Here is a 17,321-nt window from a genome sequence, read left to right as displayed (position 1 = left end):
CATATAGATTATCCTCAAACCTTGTGTGCGCTCCTCTTCTACATCTGCATTGCTTGCTGTTTGGGGTTTTAGGCTGGGTTTCTGTATAAGCACTTTGACATCTGCTGATGTAAAAAGGGGTTTATAATTACATTTGAGTTGATTCTCTTAATTTCCTTGCACCGCTAATAGGGGACACTAGCGGAAATTGTATTAGTTGCACGCTCGCTATTAGTAAGGGGGGACTGGCGGAAATTGTAAAATATTTAGATTTTTTAAATCTGGTATTCAGAGACCAGCTTTGGTCATGCATTTTTTTTATAAGCACAAAATCCATATGTCCTGAATTATAAACACAGAATCCATATGTCCTGAATTATAAACACAGAATCCATATGTCCTGAATTATAAACACAGAATCCATATGTCCTGAATTATAAACACAGAATCCATATGTCCTGAATTATAAACACAGAATCCATATGTCCTGAATTATAAACACAGAATCCATATGTCCTGAATTATAAACACAGAATCCATATGTCCTGAAATATGAGCACAGAATCCATATGATCTGAATTATAAACACAGAATCCATATGTCCTGAATTATAAACACAAAATCCATATGTCCTGAATTATAAACACAGAATCCATATGTCCTGAATTATAAACACAGAATCCATATGTCCTGAAATATGAGCACAGAATCCATATGATCTGAAATATGAGCACAGAAATACAACTTATTATAGTAGCAGTCTGACAAAATTACAATCATGATGTTTGATTGGACTTGCATTGTTCTGGTGTTGACTCGGTCTCCCTCCAGTCTCGATTTGCTCCGGTCTTGACTCAGTGTTGCTTTGGGTGGTCTTCTAGAGAACATAGCACTGAATGTTTGTAACCCTAACCCCAGGGGTGCTGGAGAACCTGCCTTTTTGCCCTTCTATGAAAAATGTTGGTGGCGTTAAAACAATAATGACCTTTCTCTTTTAGTCTATTTTTTTTCTTGTAACAGAACAAGTTGAAATCTATGAATGGAATTATGGTACTTTTCTTTTTTTTTTAGGTGGGGGTTTTGTCCTTTTTTCACTTTGAGCACCTGCCCCACCAAAGCTCTGTGCACGGCACTGACTCATGCTAAATTATTTAAGGAACGTTATAGAGGAAGGGCAACTACTTTCAATAGTTTCCCCTGTTCCAGCAGATCGAACTTTAAGACGCTGCAATTGTTGTCCTCAGTTCAAAATGAGTTCAAGGAACCTGTGTGGAAAAGCAATTTAGGAGACTCAATGAGCCTCATTACAGCAAATTCAAAATGTCTTCATTTTTACAATAGAACATCCTCATGAATGGAGTTCTCGGCATTGTCTTATTCTATTTAGTCTGCGACTGAAATACAATATTAATTTTACTAACAGCTTCATGGTCTCTCCATAATAAAAAAAGCATTTTATGACTAAATATTTTGCACATGATACTCTTATGTTATTCTCATTACATATACTGAGGTGTTATGTCTGACCATTTTAAATAAATCAGATCTACTTTCAAGGTCCACAAATTCAATGATCACTTTTCCCAAGTTAGAGAAAAGCAATCTTAAAAAGTTGGTCAGCAAGCATGTAGACAAGATTTGCAATCTATCCGTGACTACTTCTTTCTTCTTCACACTATAGTTTTAAATGACAAGGGTTGACAGCTCCAATTTGTCGGTCTGCTGTGTTATAGCTTTACCATGTATCACACAACCCCTTTGGTAATATTCTGCCCTGGGTTCTCACTACTACCACTGTCATTGATTTCTTCAAAGTGCTCAAAGGTGACTCACAGGTTAAGTCCAGCAGGAGCAGCAGTCCTGGATATGGAGTATGAGTTAGTGCTAACAAGGTCTCCATGATCACGATTCACAGAAAACAGAGCACAATGTTCTTGTTGCCACATTCATTTGGTCACCTGACCTCTTTTAACAACCTTTTGAGGTTAAGGTGGTTGGATGACTAATTAGATGCAAAAATAATTGGTGTCTTTTCTTTTGTTTCCCCGGTGAACGTGATGAGGGTGACAGATCTCAGATCACAGCTTGAAATTCTTCCATTCCACATTGTTCCAAACAATCTGCAGACTGTTCTGAGTTTACTCATCTTGGACACAAGTCTTTCTTTAAGTAAATATTTAGTGGAAAAGCTGGCGTAATAACTACATCATGTTCATTGTCTAAATACAGTCAAACATTTCATAAAACAGACTAACAGACCCACAATGACTTTGCATCAAATCTCCTCAACCTCCTTCCTCTATTTTAACCAACTAAATGGTGTTGCAAAAGTTGTATTGCTATTTTTATAGCTGGATTCATATAAGCAAGTCATGCTGTCATGCTTCCCCAACTATATTATGGGAAAGTAATGGCAACCAGCACTTCAGAATGCTTCCTTTACATGTAGGCCAGGTTAGTATGTAAGTATTGCCAGGTTAGTATGTAAAGGATCATGCTTTGCTTCAATGGTAGAGAAATTGCTGTGTTTTTCCCTGCCGGGTACATTAATCTTCAGTGCATTCATTTGTCACTACTGTGCTGCCTGGTTGATAAAACATTACTTGTGGTGCTCATGTAATGCAGACTGACCGGGGAAAGAGGACGCTGCACTTCAGTGTTCCAAGAGACTGCACACACTGCACTGCTTAGAGAAACAATCATTTTGATCCAATGGATGGACAGTCCTTGCATCCATAGCTCTGTCTATGAATTTGAGAGTGGTTACATTCCTCCAACCTCATCCCTCAGTGTTTACCAAAACAGTGGCTGGATGGGTGCATTGTTGTTTGAACAGCAGATTGCACTTTTAATAATAGATAGTTTACAGTATTGCTATTACGTATTCATGACTTGCACAATGGCTAAATGCGTCTCAATCTGATTAATTCAATCTTTCACTCAATGTCATAGGAATAATTCTCTTGAGATACTGCCTGAACCCAGGCAAGAGTATTTAAACTAAAATTAAGTCTTTGGATTATTATTCATTATTTAAGATTACAGTAATACAGGGAGTTAAGTTATTCAGCAACACAGAATGAAAGCCTTGGAGGCAATATTCTGGACAGTAACCATAGTTCAGAGGCAAATCAGAAGGAACAGGCAACCTAATCTAATCAACCTAATTTAGACTAAACTCATATACTGTGTGTCGTTTTTCCTATCACAATAACCAGGTGAGGGATGATAATGTTGTTCCTGTTGGGCGTTGTAAAACATTGTTCACCCTGCTAAGAAGCAATTTATGAATGATGATAAAAGTTAGCTATATATCAAGAATACATATGAATGGAAAGTGTGTGTGTGTGAGTGTGAGTGTGAGTGTGAGTGTGAGTGTGAGAGAGTGTGCGCGTGTGGGCCATGTGTTCATTAGTCTACTTGAGTTACAAATACCCTCCATCTATATTACTCTAATCAGTGTGTCATTACTGAATGTCCCCCTTGAAAACACACACACACGGGCATCATGCACACATTAATTTAGAGGAAAACGGTCCTGTGTCGTACCAAAGTCCATGAATATTACAGGAAGTGTTTTAAATACTTAGCATACATACAGTTGAAGTCGGAAGTTTTGCATGCATTTAGGATGGAGTCATTAAAACTCGTTTTTCAACCACTCCACACATTTCTTGTTAACAAACTATAGTTTTGGCAAGTCGGTTAGGACATCTACTTTGTGCATGACACAAGTCATTTTTCAACAATTGTTTACAGACAGATTATTTCAAAAAAAGGGGATGCTTGCAAGCCGCAGAACACCATCTCAGCCGTGAAGCACGGGGGTGGCAGTAGAGGTCGACTGATTAATCGGAATGGCCGATTAATTAGGGCCGATTTCGAGTTTTCATAACAATCGGTAATCGTCATTTTTGGACACCGATTATGGCCAATTACATTGCACTCCATGAGGAGACTGCGTGGCAGGCTGACTACCTGTTACGCGAGTGCAGCAAGGAGCCAAAGTAAGTTGCTAGCTAGCATTAAACTTATAAAAAACAATTTTAACATAATCACTAGTTAACTACACATGGTTGATGATATTACTAGTTTATCTAGCTTGTCCTGCGTTTCATATAATCGATGCGGTGCTTGTTAATTTATCATCGAATCACAGCCTACCTAGCCAAACGGGTGATGATTTAACAAGCACATTCGCGAGAAAAAGCACTGTCGTTGCACCAATGTGTACCTAAACATAAACATCAATGTCTTTCTTAAAATCAATACACAAGTATATATTTTTAAACCTGCATATTTAGTTAATATTGCCTGCTAACATGAATTTATTTTAAGTAGGGAAATTGTGTCACTTCTCTTGGGTTCTGTGCAAGCAGAGTCAGGGTATATGCAGCAGTTTGGGCTGCCTGGCTCGTTGCGAACTGTGTGAAGACCAATTCTTCCTAACAAAGACCGTAATTCATTTGCCAGAATTGTACATAATTATGACATAACATTGAAGGTTGTGCAATGTAACAACAATATTTAGACTTAGGGATGCCACCGTTAGATAAAATACGGAACGGTTCTGTATTTCACTGAAGGAATAAATGTTTTGTTTTCGAAATGATAGTTTACGGATTTGACCGTATTAATTACCTAAGGCTCATATTTCTGTGTCTTATTATATTATAATTAAGTCTATGACTTGATATTTGATAGAGCTGTCTGACGGGGCGGTGGTAGGCAGCAGCAGGCTCGTAAGCATTCATTCAAACAGCACTTTCCTGCATTTGCCAGCAGCTCTTCGCTGTGCTTCAAGCATTGCGCCGTTTATGACTTCAAGCCTATCAGCTCCCGAGATTAGGCTGGCAATACTAAAGTGCCTATAAGAACATCCAATAGTCAAAGGTATATGAAATACAAATCGTATAGAGAGAAACAGTCCTATAATTCCTATAATAACTACAACCTAAAACGTATTACCTGGGAATATTGAAGACTCATGTTAAAAGGAACCACCAGCTTTCATATGTTCTCATGTTCTGAGCAAGGAACTTAAACGTTATCTTTTTTACATGGCACATATTGCACTTTTACTTTCTTCTCCAACACTTTGTTTTTGCATTATTTAAACCAAATTGAACATGTTTCATTATTTATTTGAGGCTAAATTGATTTGATGTATTATATTAAGTTAAAATAAGTGTTCATTCAGTATTGTTGTAATTGTCATTATTAAAAAAAAATATATATATATTTAAAAAACGGCCGATTAATCGTTATCGGCCTTTTTTGGTCCTCCAATACTCGGTATCGACGTTGAAAAATCATAATCGGTCGACCTCTAGGTGACAGCATCATGTTGTGGGGGTGCTTTGCTGCAGGAGGGACTGGTGCACTTCACAAAATAAATGGCATCTTGAGGCAGGAAAATTATGTGGATATATTGAAGCAACATCAAGACATCAGTCAGGAAGTTAAAGCAAATGGGTCTTCCAAATAGACAATGAACCCAAGCATACTTCCAAAGTTGTGGCAAAATGGCTTAAGGACAACAAAGTCAAGGTATTGGAGTGGCCATCACAAAGCCCTGACCTCACTCCTATAGAAAATTTGTGGGCAGAACTGAAAAAGCGTGTGCGAGCAAGGAGGCCTACAAACCTGACTCAGTTACACCAGCTCTGTCAGGAGGAATAGGCCAAAAATTCACCCAACTTATTGTGGGAAGCTACCCGAAACGTTTGACCCAAGTTAAACAATATTAAGGCGATGCTACCAAATACTAATTGAGTGTATGTAAACTTCTGACCCACTGGGAATGTGATGAAAGAAATAAACAATTTTCTATTATTCTGACATTTCACATTCTTAAAATAACGTGGTGATCCTAACTGACCTAAAACGGGGAATTTTCACTAGGATTAAAAGTCAGGAAATGTGAAAAACTGAGTTTAAATGTATTTGGCTATGGTGTATGACATCTTCCGACTTCCACTGTACATTCTTGGCATTACAAATGATTATAAACACAATTAGATGCCTTCCCATTTCACAACTGTGTCTTAGGGCTCTTACATTATTTATCAAGACAAAGGGCTTAAAAAGGCACAGTGTAGTCAAAATGCAGTTTTGTAAACGAGATAAAATGTCTGCACTGCGAGACCTGCCCCGGTCAACCGTAAGTGCTGTTATTGTGAAGTGGAAAAGTCTAGGAGCAACAACGGCTCAACCGCTAAGTGGTAGGCCACACAAGCTCACAGAAAGGGACTGGCGAGTGCTGAAGTGCGTACCGTGTAAAAATCATCTGTCCTCAGTTGTAACACTCACTACTGAGTTCCAAACTGCCTCTTGAAGCAACATCAGCACAAGAACTGTTCATCGGGAAATCCATGAAATTGTTTTCCATGGCCGAGCAGCCACACACAAGCCTAAGATCATCTTGCGTAATGCCGGCTGGAGTGGTCTAAAGCTCACCACCATTGGACTCTGGAGCAGTGAAAACGCGTTTTCTGGAGTGATGACGGACGATATCTGGGTTTGGCAGATGCCAGGAGAACGCTACCTGCCCAAAAGCATAGTGCCAACTGTAAATGTTGGTGGAGTAGGAATAATGGTCTTGGGCTGTTTTTCATGGTTCGGGCTAGGCCCCTTAGTTCCAGTGAAAGGAAATCTTAATGCTATCGCATACAATGACATTCTAGACAATTCTGTGCTTCCAACTTTGTGGCAACAGTTTCAGGAAGGCCCTTTCCTATTTCAGCATGACAATGCCCCCATGCACAAAGCGAGGTCCATACAGAAATGGTTTGTTGAGATTGTTGTGAAAGAACTTGATTGGCCTGCACAGAGCCCTGACCTCAACCCCATTGAACACCTTTGGAACCCTGACTGCGAGCCAGGCCTAATTGCCCAACATCAGTGCCCGACCTCACTAATGCTCTTGTGGATGAATGGAAGCAAGTCCCAGCTGCAATGTTCCAATATCTAGTGGAATGCCTTCCCAAAAGAGTGGAGGCTGTTATAGCAGCAAAGGGGGGGGATCAACTCCATATTAATGCCCATGATTTTGGAATGAGATGTTCGACGAGCAGGTGTCCACATACTTTTGGTCATGTAGTGTACATACTGTATACATAGTTAGAATGTGGAGTATCCCTGAGGTAAATTAATTGAAAAATAGAAACAAAGCGTAATACCTGTCACATAATGGCCGATGTCACTTGTCATTGGCGTCTACTGGATTCTAGCACTAACAGAAAATTAAGTCAATGGCCCTCCCAGTCAACACCACATAAGATTTCCTGCTGCAGTTGTTCAAGAGGTGTCCAGTTTGCAGCCGACCAGCAGCACAGAGAAGACCAGCAAGGGGGCCCTCATCAGCATCATGCAGACATGCCCTCGCTGTGAGCATTCCTATGAATGGGACAGTCAGTCACATGTTGGCAAGTATCTGGCCAGCAACTTTCACCTCTCAGCCCCAACAGCTTTCACAGGCTTATCATTTGTACAAATACAGAAGGTAACCGACTTAATTAGTTTGATAAATTATGTTTCACAATTGGGTTATCAAATGTATGTAAACTGACATGATTTGTTTATTATTTCCTACTTAGATGCATATAATGTCCAGGGCATCACATAGCCTGGTGGAACCAGCCTGAACGCAAGTGAAATAGAAAGGTGAACACAGGATCAGGTTGGTTCCATTAGGCGAATTATAACCAACATTGATAATGTAATCAGTGCTCTCTGTGTGTGTGTGTGTGTGTGTGTGTGTGTGTGTGTGAGAGAGACTGACCCGTAGCTGATCTACACTGCCATGCCCATCAATGGGGCTCTGGCAAGAACTTACCTCCATTCATTCTACTAAGCTAACATATATAATTGTTTTAAGGTCAGAGTCACAGATTCACTACATGGAACAACAGATAGTAAAAACAAATATGTCTGCCCTATATTTATTTATTTATTTTTATTTCACCTTTATTTAACCAGGTAGGCAAGTTGAGAACAAGTTCTCATTTACAATTGCGACCTGGCCAAGATAAAGCAAAGCAGTTCGACACATACAACAGAGTTACACATGGAGTAAAACAACAAACATTAGGTGAGATAAGGGAGGTAAAGGCAAAAAAAGGCCATGGTGGCGAAGTAAAACACTGGGATGGTAGATTTGCAGTGGAAGAATGTGCAAAGTAGAAATAGAAATATTGGGGTGCAAAGGAGCAAAATAAATAAATAAATACAGTAGGGGAAGAGGTAGTTGTTTGGGCTAAATTATAGATGGGCTATGTCAGAGGTTCTTAACCTTGTTGGAGGTACTGAACCCCACCAGTTTCATATGCGCATTCACCGAACCCTTCTTAATTGGAAAAATAAAATACGATTTTTTCAAATTCAAAACATAGGTATATATTTTACTGGTGCACAAAATGAACCGTGCATCAACATCAACACTGTGTGTTCAAAGAACAAAATCATCAAAACATGATTTTCACACAAAAACAAAAACATAATAATGAATATTTACTGCTAATCAGTGTGACTTCTGCTGTTGCCTTTCAGAGACCAGTTCAGAAATGCACGGCTTCACCTTGGCAAGTGCCACTCTCATGTCATTTTCACAACAAAGTCTGTTCCTTTTCTTCGTTTTTATGTCCAGCATCCTCGAAAAGGATTGCTCGCAAAGATATGTTGTAACAAACGGTATGAAAATCTCCAGAGCTTTCTTAGCAATAACAGGGTACGTTACCATTTGTTGACACCAAAACGTTGAAAGCGTTGTTGTTCTGAAGAGTTGCTGTTGAACCTGGCTCTGCTGAATTTCAATGATTTCATCGAGGTATTCATCATTGACATCTGTTGTCTCAACACTAAACGTGAACGGCTGTCTCACCCATGCTGGATATGACTCTCTTGTAGGGAAGTATCCGTCGAGAGACTTTGCAAGCTCATCTAAGTGCGTGGCAATTGCTTGCTTCAGTTCCGCGGGTACAGAAATGTCTCCGATTCCAGATACATCTTCGATCTTACTTACACAGTCGTCCAGCAGGGGAAAGTTTGCGAAGTTATCGTTCTCTGTTCGTCGTTTCCATAACGGTAGCTTTTTTTGAAAAGCCTTCAGGTTTTCCTCCGCTTCGATGATGTTGACTCCACCGCCCTGCATCTTTTGATTGAGATGATTGAGAGCTGTGAAGATATCAGCCATGTACGCTAAAATGAGAATGAACTCAGAATTTTTGAAGCAATCTGCATGACAATGTTGGTGCTCTTGCAAAAACAGGGCTAATTCCACACGCACGGCAAAACACGATTCAGCACCTGTCCCCGGGATAACCATCGAACGTTAGAATGGTACAGAAGTACTTCGAATTCAGAGCCCATTTCTTTACACAGCTCACTGAAGATGCGGTGCCTCAGAGCACTAGTTCGCACATATTGCATTCCACTACAATTTTTAATACTTCTGCCAGTTTTGGAGGCAAGGTTTTTGTTGCCAACGCATGCCTGTGCAGAATACAATGCGTAACAATGATGTGTGGTGCATCGGCTTTCACTAGCGCACCAAAACCAGACTTTCTTCCCAGCATGACTGGAGCTCCGTCCGAACAAGCTGCAGAAACCATATCCCACGAAAGATTGTTGTCTTTGAAGAAGTCATCCACAAGTTTCTTCACGTCTGCTGCCTTAGTTGTTGTTGTAAGAGGCTTACAAAATAAAAAATCTTCCTTTATCACGTCGTCTTTCACATAGCGCACGAATACAGCAAGCTGGCTTAGATTGGAAACGTCTGTGGTCTCGTCGAGTTGAAGGCTGAATTTTGCCGTGCTTGAAATCAGATCTGCAACTACTTGAGCCAAGATGTCTTTGCTCATGTCCTCTATTCTGTCGCTGATGGTGTCATTTGAAAGAGGAATTTGGGATAACTTAACTTCAGCCTCTTTTCCCAGCATGATATTTGCCATCTTCAACACAGCTGGTTTTATGAGTGTTTCACCAATGGTGTGTGGTTTGCCCTGCTTTGCGATCAGGTAAGCAACTTCGTACGATGCTGTGAGGATCGGTTTGTTGATGGGTACAAAGCCGAGAACAGGCAGAGTAGCCTTTTCATCGAATCTGGCTCTCTTCACCTTGATTTCAGCGAGCGTTGTGTTCTTGTATTTTCCATCTCCATGCAGCTTAAGGAAGTGTTCTCTTAGTTTTGCCGGTGCTAGACTAGAATTGCTCAACTTGTCATTGCAAATCATGCAGTTAGGACGCTGACTCCCATCACGTTCCGTTATACATGTGAATCCATATTGTACATATTCGTCCGACCACTTTCTTTTTTTGCTCGACATAGTAAGTATGAAGGGATTAAAATATTAAGAAAGAAATCACAAGACGTACCATCACGACAGTCACAAGTCGACTACTGAGCGCACCAAATTCCCTGCAGCACAGATAGGCCAAGCGATGTAGCGTGATCACCTGCAGCCAATGATGGCCAAGCGGGGCATGTCATCACGAATCATATGAGTCAGATGTGTGTCTTGACCTCTGCCGAACCCCTGAGACTGACTCACCGAACCCCTGGGGTTCGATCGAACCCAGGTTAAGAACCACTGTCCTAACTTAATCAAATATTTTTGAGTGTCGCAGCTGCTTTGTTCTGTAAAACATTGTTCGGCCTTCAATACATTTAACAAATGAATGTCATCCACTTAACATTTCCCAGAAACAGCAATGTAACACAGTTACATTTATGATTCAAATCAATGCCTATTGGATTATAGAAGTGGGTACCAGACCTCTTTCACTTATAATGCAACACAACATTAAATATAAGAATACCTCAAATCATTATACAAGTGTCAAAAGGAGATTACGTGCGTAAAAGTGTTGTGTAGATACAGTACGTGATCAAGCATTACACTGCACTGGGAGTTAGTGAAACCTTGCTTTGACTGTTGGTGCGTGAAGTGCACCTGTTGCTTAAGAGGATACCACCTCCTCCACCGCCCTCATCATCACCAACACCACCACCACATTTTTGTAAAATTGTAGCCTATATCTTTCTGATATTGGTAGCTTGCTACTAGCCTACACTTTCAACTAGACGTTCAATTGTAGCCTATATGCCAGGGTCTACAGCTGCGCTTCAGATTGACCTGCGGCTGGGTTTGGAGTTTGAAAAATGTATGCAGTCTACTGTAGCGCACTTAAATCATTTAAAATAATTATATACAGATATTACCACTTTCTAACGCCCGTGAATCAGGTCAGGTGGTTCATGGAGTGACGTCATATTTTTGATAAATTGAGAAAAAGCATTAAGGGAAATTGGTCATATTCATTCATGTTCATTTTCCTTCCGTCACTCGTGTTTACGGGTACTTAACTTGGTGTGACACAAAAGCGCCTTCAAACTCACACGGTGCAGCCTGGAAGGTGAGAGAATCGTTCCGAGATTTCTTGTGCAGAGCGCCTCAGCACAGACAGCTTCAGTGGACCTGCAACAAAAAGCGATACAGCAAGCCGCGCCAGTGATAGCCTACACTTCAAATCAACGCATCATTATTCAGTGGAAGATGGAAAGCGGTGGCAACACATCGGACATTCCGTACCATTTCTTACATTTGGCCATGATGAACAATAGTGTTTTTTGTCGGAACTTCAGCGATAACGTGAGTATAGAGGCCAAATGTGAGAGAACAGACAACCTAGCCAAAGACTCGACACCAGTGATCATCGCGATTATAATCACGACTCTTTACTCTATCGTATGTGTGCTTGGTCTGGTGGGGAACGTGCTCGTCATGTATGTCATTATCAGGTAAGATATCACAAACTAATCCCAGGTTTTATAGTCTACACTGCCCTGACAATTGTCCAGATGTTTGGTAAATCCTAGCCTAGGTTAGTATTTGTACATTTCAAAGTAGTGGGAACATCAATGGACAGTAACCCGCCATAAAAGGGGACACCATGAGTAACTTGTTGCCTTTTAAATAATGTAGAATATTATGTGGTAAATTGAAAAACAGGTTGTTTTATAGATGAATATGGCACCCTGCTCAATAATTAATCTGAACAGAGCATGTGAAGGAATGGCACCGGGAGTGAGGCGCATGTAAATCATGATATTGACCAGCAAATTGCTACATTATTTAGCCTGTGTTATTCATTAGGGAATTCATTACAACATGTGCTGAAGGCCATCATAAAAATAAAGCATATTGCATTTTTTTTGTCAATAGGCAGAGTATTGCACCATGTGTAATTTCATGTAGCCTAGTCAGAATAAAATGCTGCAAGAAAAAGCATTGCAATCACATGTTAATCAGACAATTACAACTTATTAAGTTAGTTATTAAGGAATTAAGGAATTTTGATTTGCTAAAATGCAACGGATTTCCAGACCCTCATAGTCACCATCATAACATTAGCTGCCATAGAAACCATTGATGTGGCACAGTAGAAACAATTGGCTACATAGGAGTTTAACATTATTTGTAATTATTGGTATTTAACTGTTATAAACACTTTACTTTGAGAACATGTAGAGATATTTTAAGGAGCATATGCCCCACCCTCCCAAAATGCATATCAAATTGTCCAGAAAAATGACAAGGCCTGTTATTTTGCAATAATATTAAAGCAAAATACAGTAATTACAGGCTTAACAGGTACAATATAACAATGTGTAATTGCACTATTATTACACTGAACCTGGCTATATTTTAATATTAGTATGGCCTATACCCTTTCAATGAAAAATGATTCACTAGGTAAAGGCTCATTAGAAATGTATTGTATGTTTAGCCCTTGATATGCCCTGGGCAGCAGTCTGGCCTGCATGGAGACATTGAGAGGATGGATTGGCTACGAGACTGCTGATAGCTTTCTGATTGACATGTGTACATGTGTAACAGTATAGCTTCCGTCCCTCTCCTCGCCCCTACCTGGGCACACATCAACAACAGCCACCCTCGAAGCATCGTTACCCATCGCGCTACAAAAGCCGCGGCCCTTGCAGAGCAAGGGAAACAACTACTTCAAGGTCTCAGAGCGAGTGACATCACCGATTTGAAACGCTATTAGCGCGCACCACCGCTAACTAGCTAGCCATTTCACATCGGTTACACATGTTACTTTGTTACCGGTCCCAGCATGCGTCACACCATTTTCTATACAGACATATCTTTTAGTCACAGGTGTGTTGATTGAAGGGAGCGCATGCATCTTTTAGCATGCTGTTGCGAGATGTTTTTAATTAAACAGCTTCACTAATGTCCTTCATATTATACCGAAGGTGTTAAGAGCCTAAAGCTTTGAATCAGTTGAGTATCTCCAGTCACCAGCCACAATGCTCAAGGCCAGCAGTAAATCAATGCTGTTTCTCAGAAATGTATTCCTCAGCCGGGGTGGCCTTAGTAGGACATCAGCATTCGCCTGCTTCATTTAGTCTTTGATCAAAAGAGATGACAACCAACTGATCTCTGCTGATGACATACTGTAGTAGTCTAAGACTCCTGAGTAGAGTTCAGTTTTATCCAGACAAACTACTACCTGAGCTTGTCCAATAAGAACACAGATATTCATTAATCACAGCACAAGTTTCATTACGGTGTTCCCTACTGAACATGTGCCACATTGCCACACTTCACTATGACTCAGAGGCATGTAAGCTACTTTAAGCACAACCTCAAGAGAGTCAACTCCCTTGAGGAATTCAGAATACACTCACAAAGTCCTCCATTTACCCCAATGAACACCGGGGTGGTGAACTAATTGGCATTGATTAAACTTTTTTTTAAAGACAAGTAGCCTGAGATTGCTGTGCATAACTCGTGAAAATCTTGCATTGACGTCAATCCATGATGTACACAAAATCAAGTTAGTCATTCCTATCTCAAATTTGGATTCTTTCCTAAGTGTGTACCAACTGCATTTACTAGAGCTATTAAAATACCTTTTGAACCTTTGTGTTAAAAGCAGCTACACAGTGGACAATGTTCATGCCATTAACAACAACACCTAACCCACCCTCAATCTTCCACCAGATCGGTGCTTTCATCCAGAAACTCTCACAAGCACAAACAAATGACAATCAGTGTCACCCACAGAACGATATCTGCACGCTCATGTGGAAAATCCATTCTTGTTGGCAGAAAAACTGCAGGAAACCGCAGGGAAAATAGTGCAGAGTGCTTTTTGTTGTCATGGAGACACCAAGGCTTTCTCTCAGACCATCCCTTCCCCCAGTCAGCCTACCAGACCATCCCTCCCCACAGTCAGCCTACCAGACCATCCCTCCCCACAGTCAGCCTACCAGACCATCCCTCCCCACAGTCAGGCTACCAGACCATCCCTCCCCACAGTCAGGCTACCAGACCATCCCTCCCCACAGTCAGGCTACCAGACCATCCCTCCCGCTAGTCAGGCTACCAGACCATCCCTCCCGCTAGTCAGGCTACCAGACCATCCCTCCCGCTAGTCAGGCTACCAGACCATCCCTCCCGCTAGTCAGGCTACCAGACCATCCCTCCCGCTAGTCAGGCTACCAGACCATCCCTCCCGCTAGTCAGGCTACCAGACCATCCCTCCCGCTAGTCAGGCTACCAGACCATCCCTCCCGCTAGTCAGGCTACCAGACCATCCTTTCCCCCAGTCAGCCTCTTGCAGTACAATAAAACACCAGGTGTGATCCATTCCCTGAATTGCTGTTAACGCTTACATTTTTAGGTCACAAACAATGCATTCAAAAGGGTCCTGTACCCTTCATGGCCATATGTTCCTTGATGAACAAAAACGGTGGTTAATTGTTGTCAGGCTAGTGCTTATTTTTTATCATCATTTTGAAGGGTGCAAAACATGACGAGGTAGGGAAATCAATTCGGGCTAACATGTCCCTCTATGCACAAACAAAATTATTTTGATTAATAAAGAGTTATCATTTAAATAGTCCTCTTATCAACAGGTTGCTTCAATGTATGCCTAATACGTCAGGTCCAATTCCTTTAAGGATTTTACATTTTCGCCTAAAATGAAGGATTTGGGTATAACTGCTTGTTGCTCAGGCCCTGAAGCAAGGATATCCATTTTCTTGGTACCGTTTGAAAGGAACACTTTGAAGTATGTGGAAATGTGAAAGGAATGTAGGAGAATATAACACATTAGATCTGGTAAAAGATAATACAAAGAAAAAAACAACTTCTTTTGTATTTTTTTTGTACCATCATCTTTGAAATTTAAGAGAAAGGCCATATGTATTATTCCAGCCCAGGTGCAATTTAGATTTTGTCCACTACATAGCAGCAGTGTATGTGCAACGTTTTAGACTGATCCAATGAACCGTTGCCTTTTTGTTAATTTTTGTATCAAGACTGCCCAAAGGTGCCTAATTTGTTTATTAATAACTTTTCATGTTAAAAAATGTGCACTCTCCTCAAACAATTGCATGGTATTCGTTCACTGTAATAGCTACTGTAAATTGTACAGTGCAGTTAGATTAACAAGAATTTAAGCTTTCTGCCAATATCAGATATGTCTATGTCCTGGGAAATCTTCTTATTACTTACAACCTCATGCTAATCGCATTAGTCTACGTTAGCTCAACCATCCCGCAGGGGACCCACCGATCCTGAAGAAGTTTTAAAGGAGGGTTCTGAGCAAATCGGCAAAACTTTTTTCTGTAAGTGTTACCTGGTCGATCATTCAACAATCCTTCAGTAATAACACATCTAATTTCCTCATTTCAGGATGTTAGTAGGTTTCATAAAGCCACTTCAAATCGATACATAATATTTTCCTGTAAGTGTTACCTGATCGATTATTCAACAACTCTTCAGTAATAACACATCTAATATCCTCATTCAATGATGTTAGTTGGTTTCATAAAGCCACTTCAAAGACGTCCATGTGCTGGATGTCGTATGGGGATAGAAATTTGTTTGAATAGGCTCCACACAGTACTCTATGCCAAACAGCATCAGGTAAATGGGCAGAAAATACAGGTTAATACTAGTAGTTCCATCCTCTCAAACTCAAGTGAATAACATGTATAGAATTGACGTCCACGCAAACTCAGCCACCTATGGATCGCCAACAGGCAGCTTATGTCACACTGTGTTGGGCTCAATATGTTGGCTCTCCTTATGTCACACTGTTTTTGGCTCAATATGTTGGCTCTCCTTATGATTAACTCCTGATGTCTGTTGGCTGGATGAAGCATGCAGGGCAATCTCCCTCTTCTTATGCTCAATTACCTTCTATCTTTATTAAGGGAGATGAACAATATTGGTCTTGAAAGGTCAGCAGTGGTGGACAATTGTATTTCCACCATTGCCTCCCTCCCATAGGGATAGTCTTTCCTCAAGGTAAGATGGGGACAAGAATAGGACTGCTCCTGAACAGTAAATGTGTCTTCACAATATGATTGATAGTAGTAGCTTTGTCAATGAATGCATCACTCACATTGATTCAGTCTACACTCATTATATAGTACAGATGTGGGATCTTAATTTGACCAGTTTCTCACAGCAACAGGAAATGTGAATTTTTATTAATGGGCATTTTTGTAAGGGTTTAGTGCAAATCCAGTCTGACATTTTAAAGTGGAAGTTACACATTTTAGAAGCCTTTTTAAACCTCAAACACAATGCAAGTTTGCGTTCCCTGCTGAGCAGGGTGATCAAATTAAGAGTTCTTATCTTGGTTCTCTCCGCCATTGAAAGTTACAATTCAGGAGATGCCGCAAAAAATGTCACACTTCAGAAAAAAAACAGTTTTTAATTGGACTCATTACTGTTTTATTTGGCTCTTATATTAACTGTAGATTTTGTGATGATGGTTTTTGAGAGAACATGTCTGACATTTCCAACTGAATAATGTATTGTCCCTTCGACAAAGCTTTCCAGTTTTATAACACTGGAAAAGGAAAGATGTCAGTCTAAATTGCCCACTTTACATTTGAATATTCATCAGAACTTTAACTGGTACGTACCAAAGGAACTCACCACATTGTTTCCATTATATAGGTGGGGTCCTATGGGTATTAGGGAAATTGATTTCAATTCAAATGTTTAGAGGCCCATGTTGATTTTGGGGGGCTTTGGACCCCACCTGAAACAATTTAGGAGAAACACTGTCTCGGCCTGAATGTAATGGAAGGTTGTATCAAATATTTTTCGAACTAACCCAAGATAGACCACAGCCTGTTTCCAATGAGAGCAAATTAATCATAGTAGGCAAAACAAGCAAGGAGGTGGACAGAGCCAAGCACGAGCTAGCGAGATCTTATTGGCACGTTCTAGCATGTATTTACATTAGAGAACGCCTACTCTGTGAAGTACTCGTGTGCAATCACTCAATTC

General features: G+C 40.5%; 1 protein-coding gene across 3 annotated transcripts in view; it reads left to right on the top strand.

The window, feature by feature from the left end:
* The first annotated feature begins 11,064 nt into the window (after positions 1–11,064).
* The window catches only part of LOC139571426 (splicing factor 3B subunit 5-like), a 50,537-nt gene continuing 44,280 nt past the window's right edge, over positions 11,065–17,321 (top strand). Inside the window, exon 1 of one of the 3 annotated variants that reach the window (XM_071394283.1) lies at positions 11,065–11,779. In XM_071394283.1, the coding sequence (XP_071250384.1) occupies positions 11,535–11,779 (245 nt within the window). In that variant the 5' untranslated portion in view covers positions 11,065–11,534. The remainder of the gene's footprint in view (positions 11,780–17,321) is intronic. The other 2 variants (XM_071394281.1, XM_071394282.1) reach the window with 2 other exon arrangements.

The sequence above is a fragment of the Salvelinus alpinus genome, chromosome 3, assembly GCF_045679555.1.
Source record: "Salvelinus alpinus chromosome 3, SLU_Salpinus.1, whole genome shotgun sequence".
NCBI lineage: Eukaryota > Metazoa > Chordata > Actinopteri > Salmoniformes > Salmonidae > Salvelinus > Salvelinus alpinus.
Note: the sequence above shows the minus strand (reverse complement) of the source record. Positions and strands in the feature narration are given on the sequence as shown.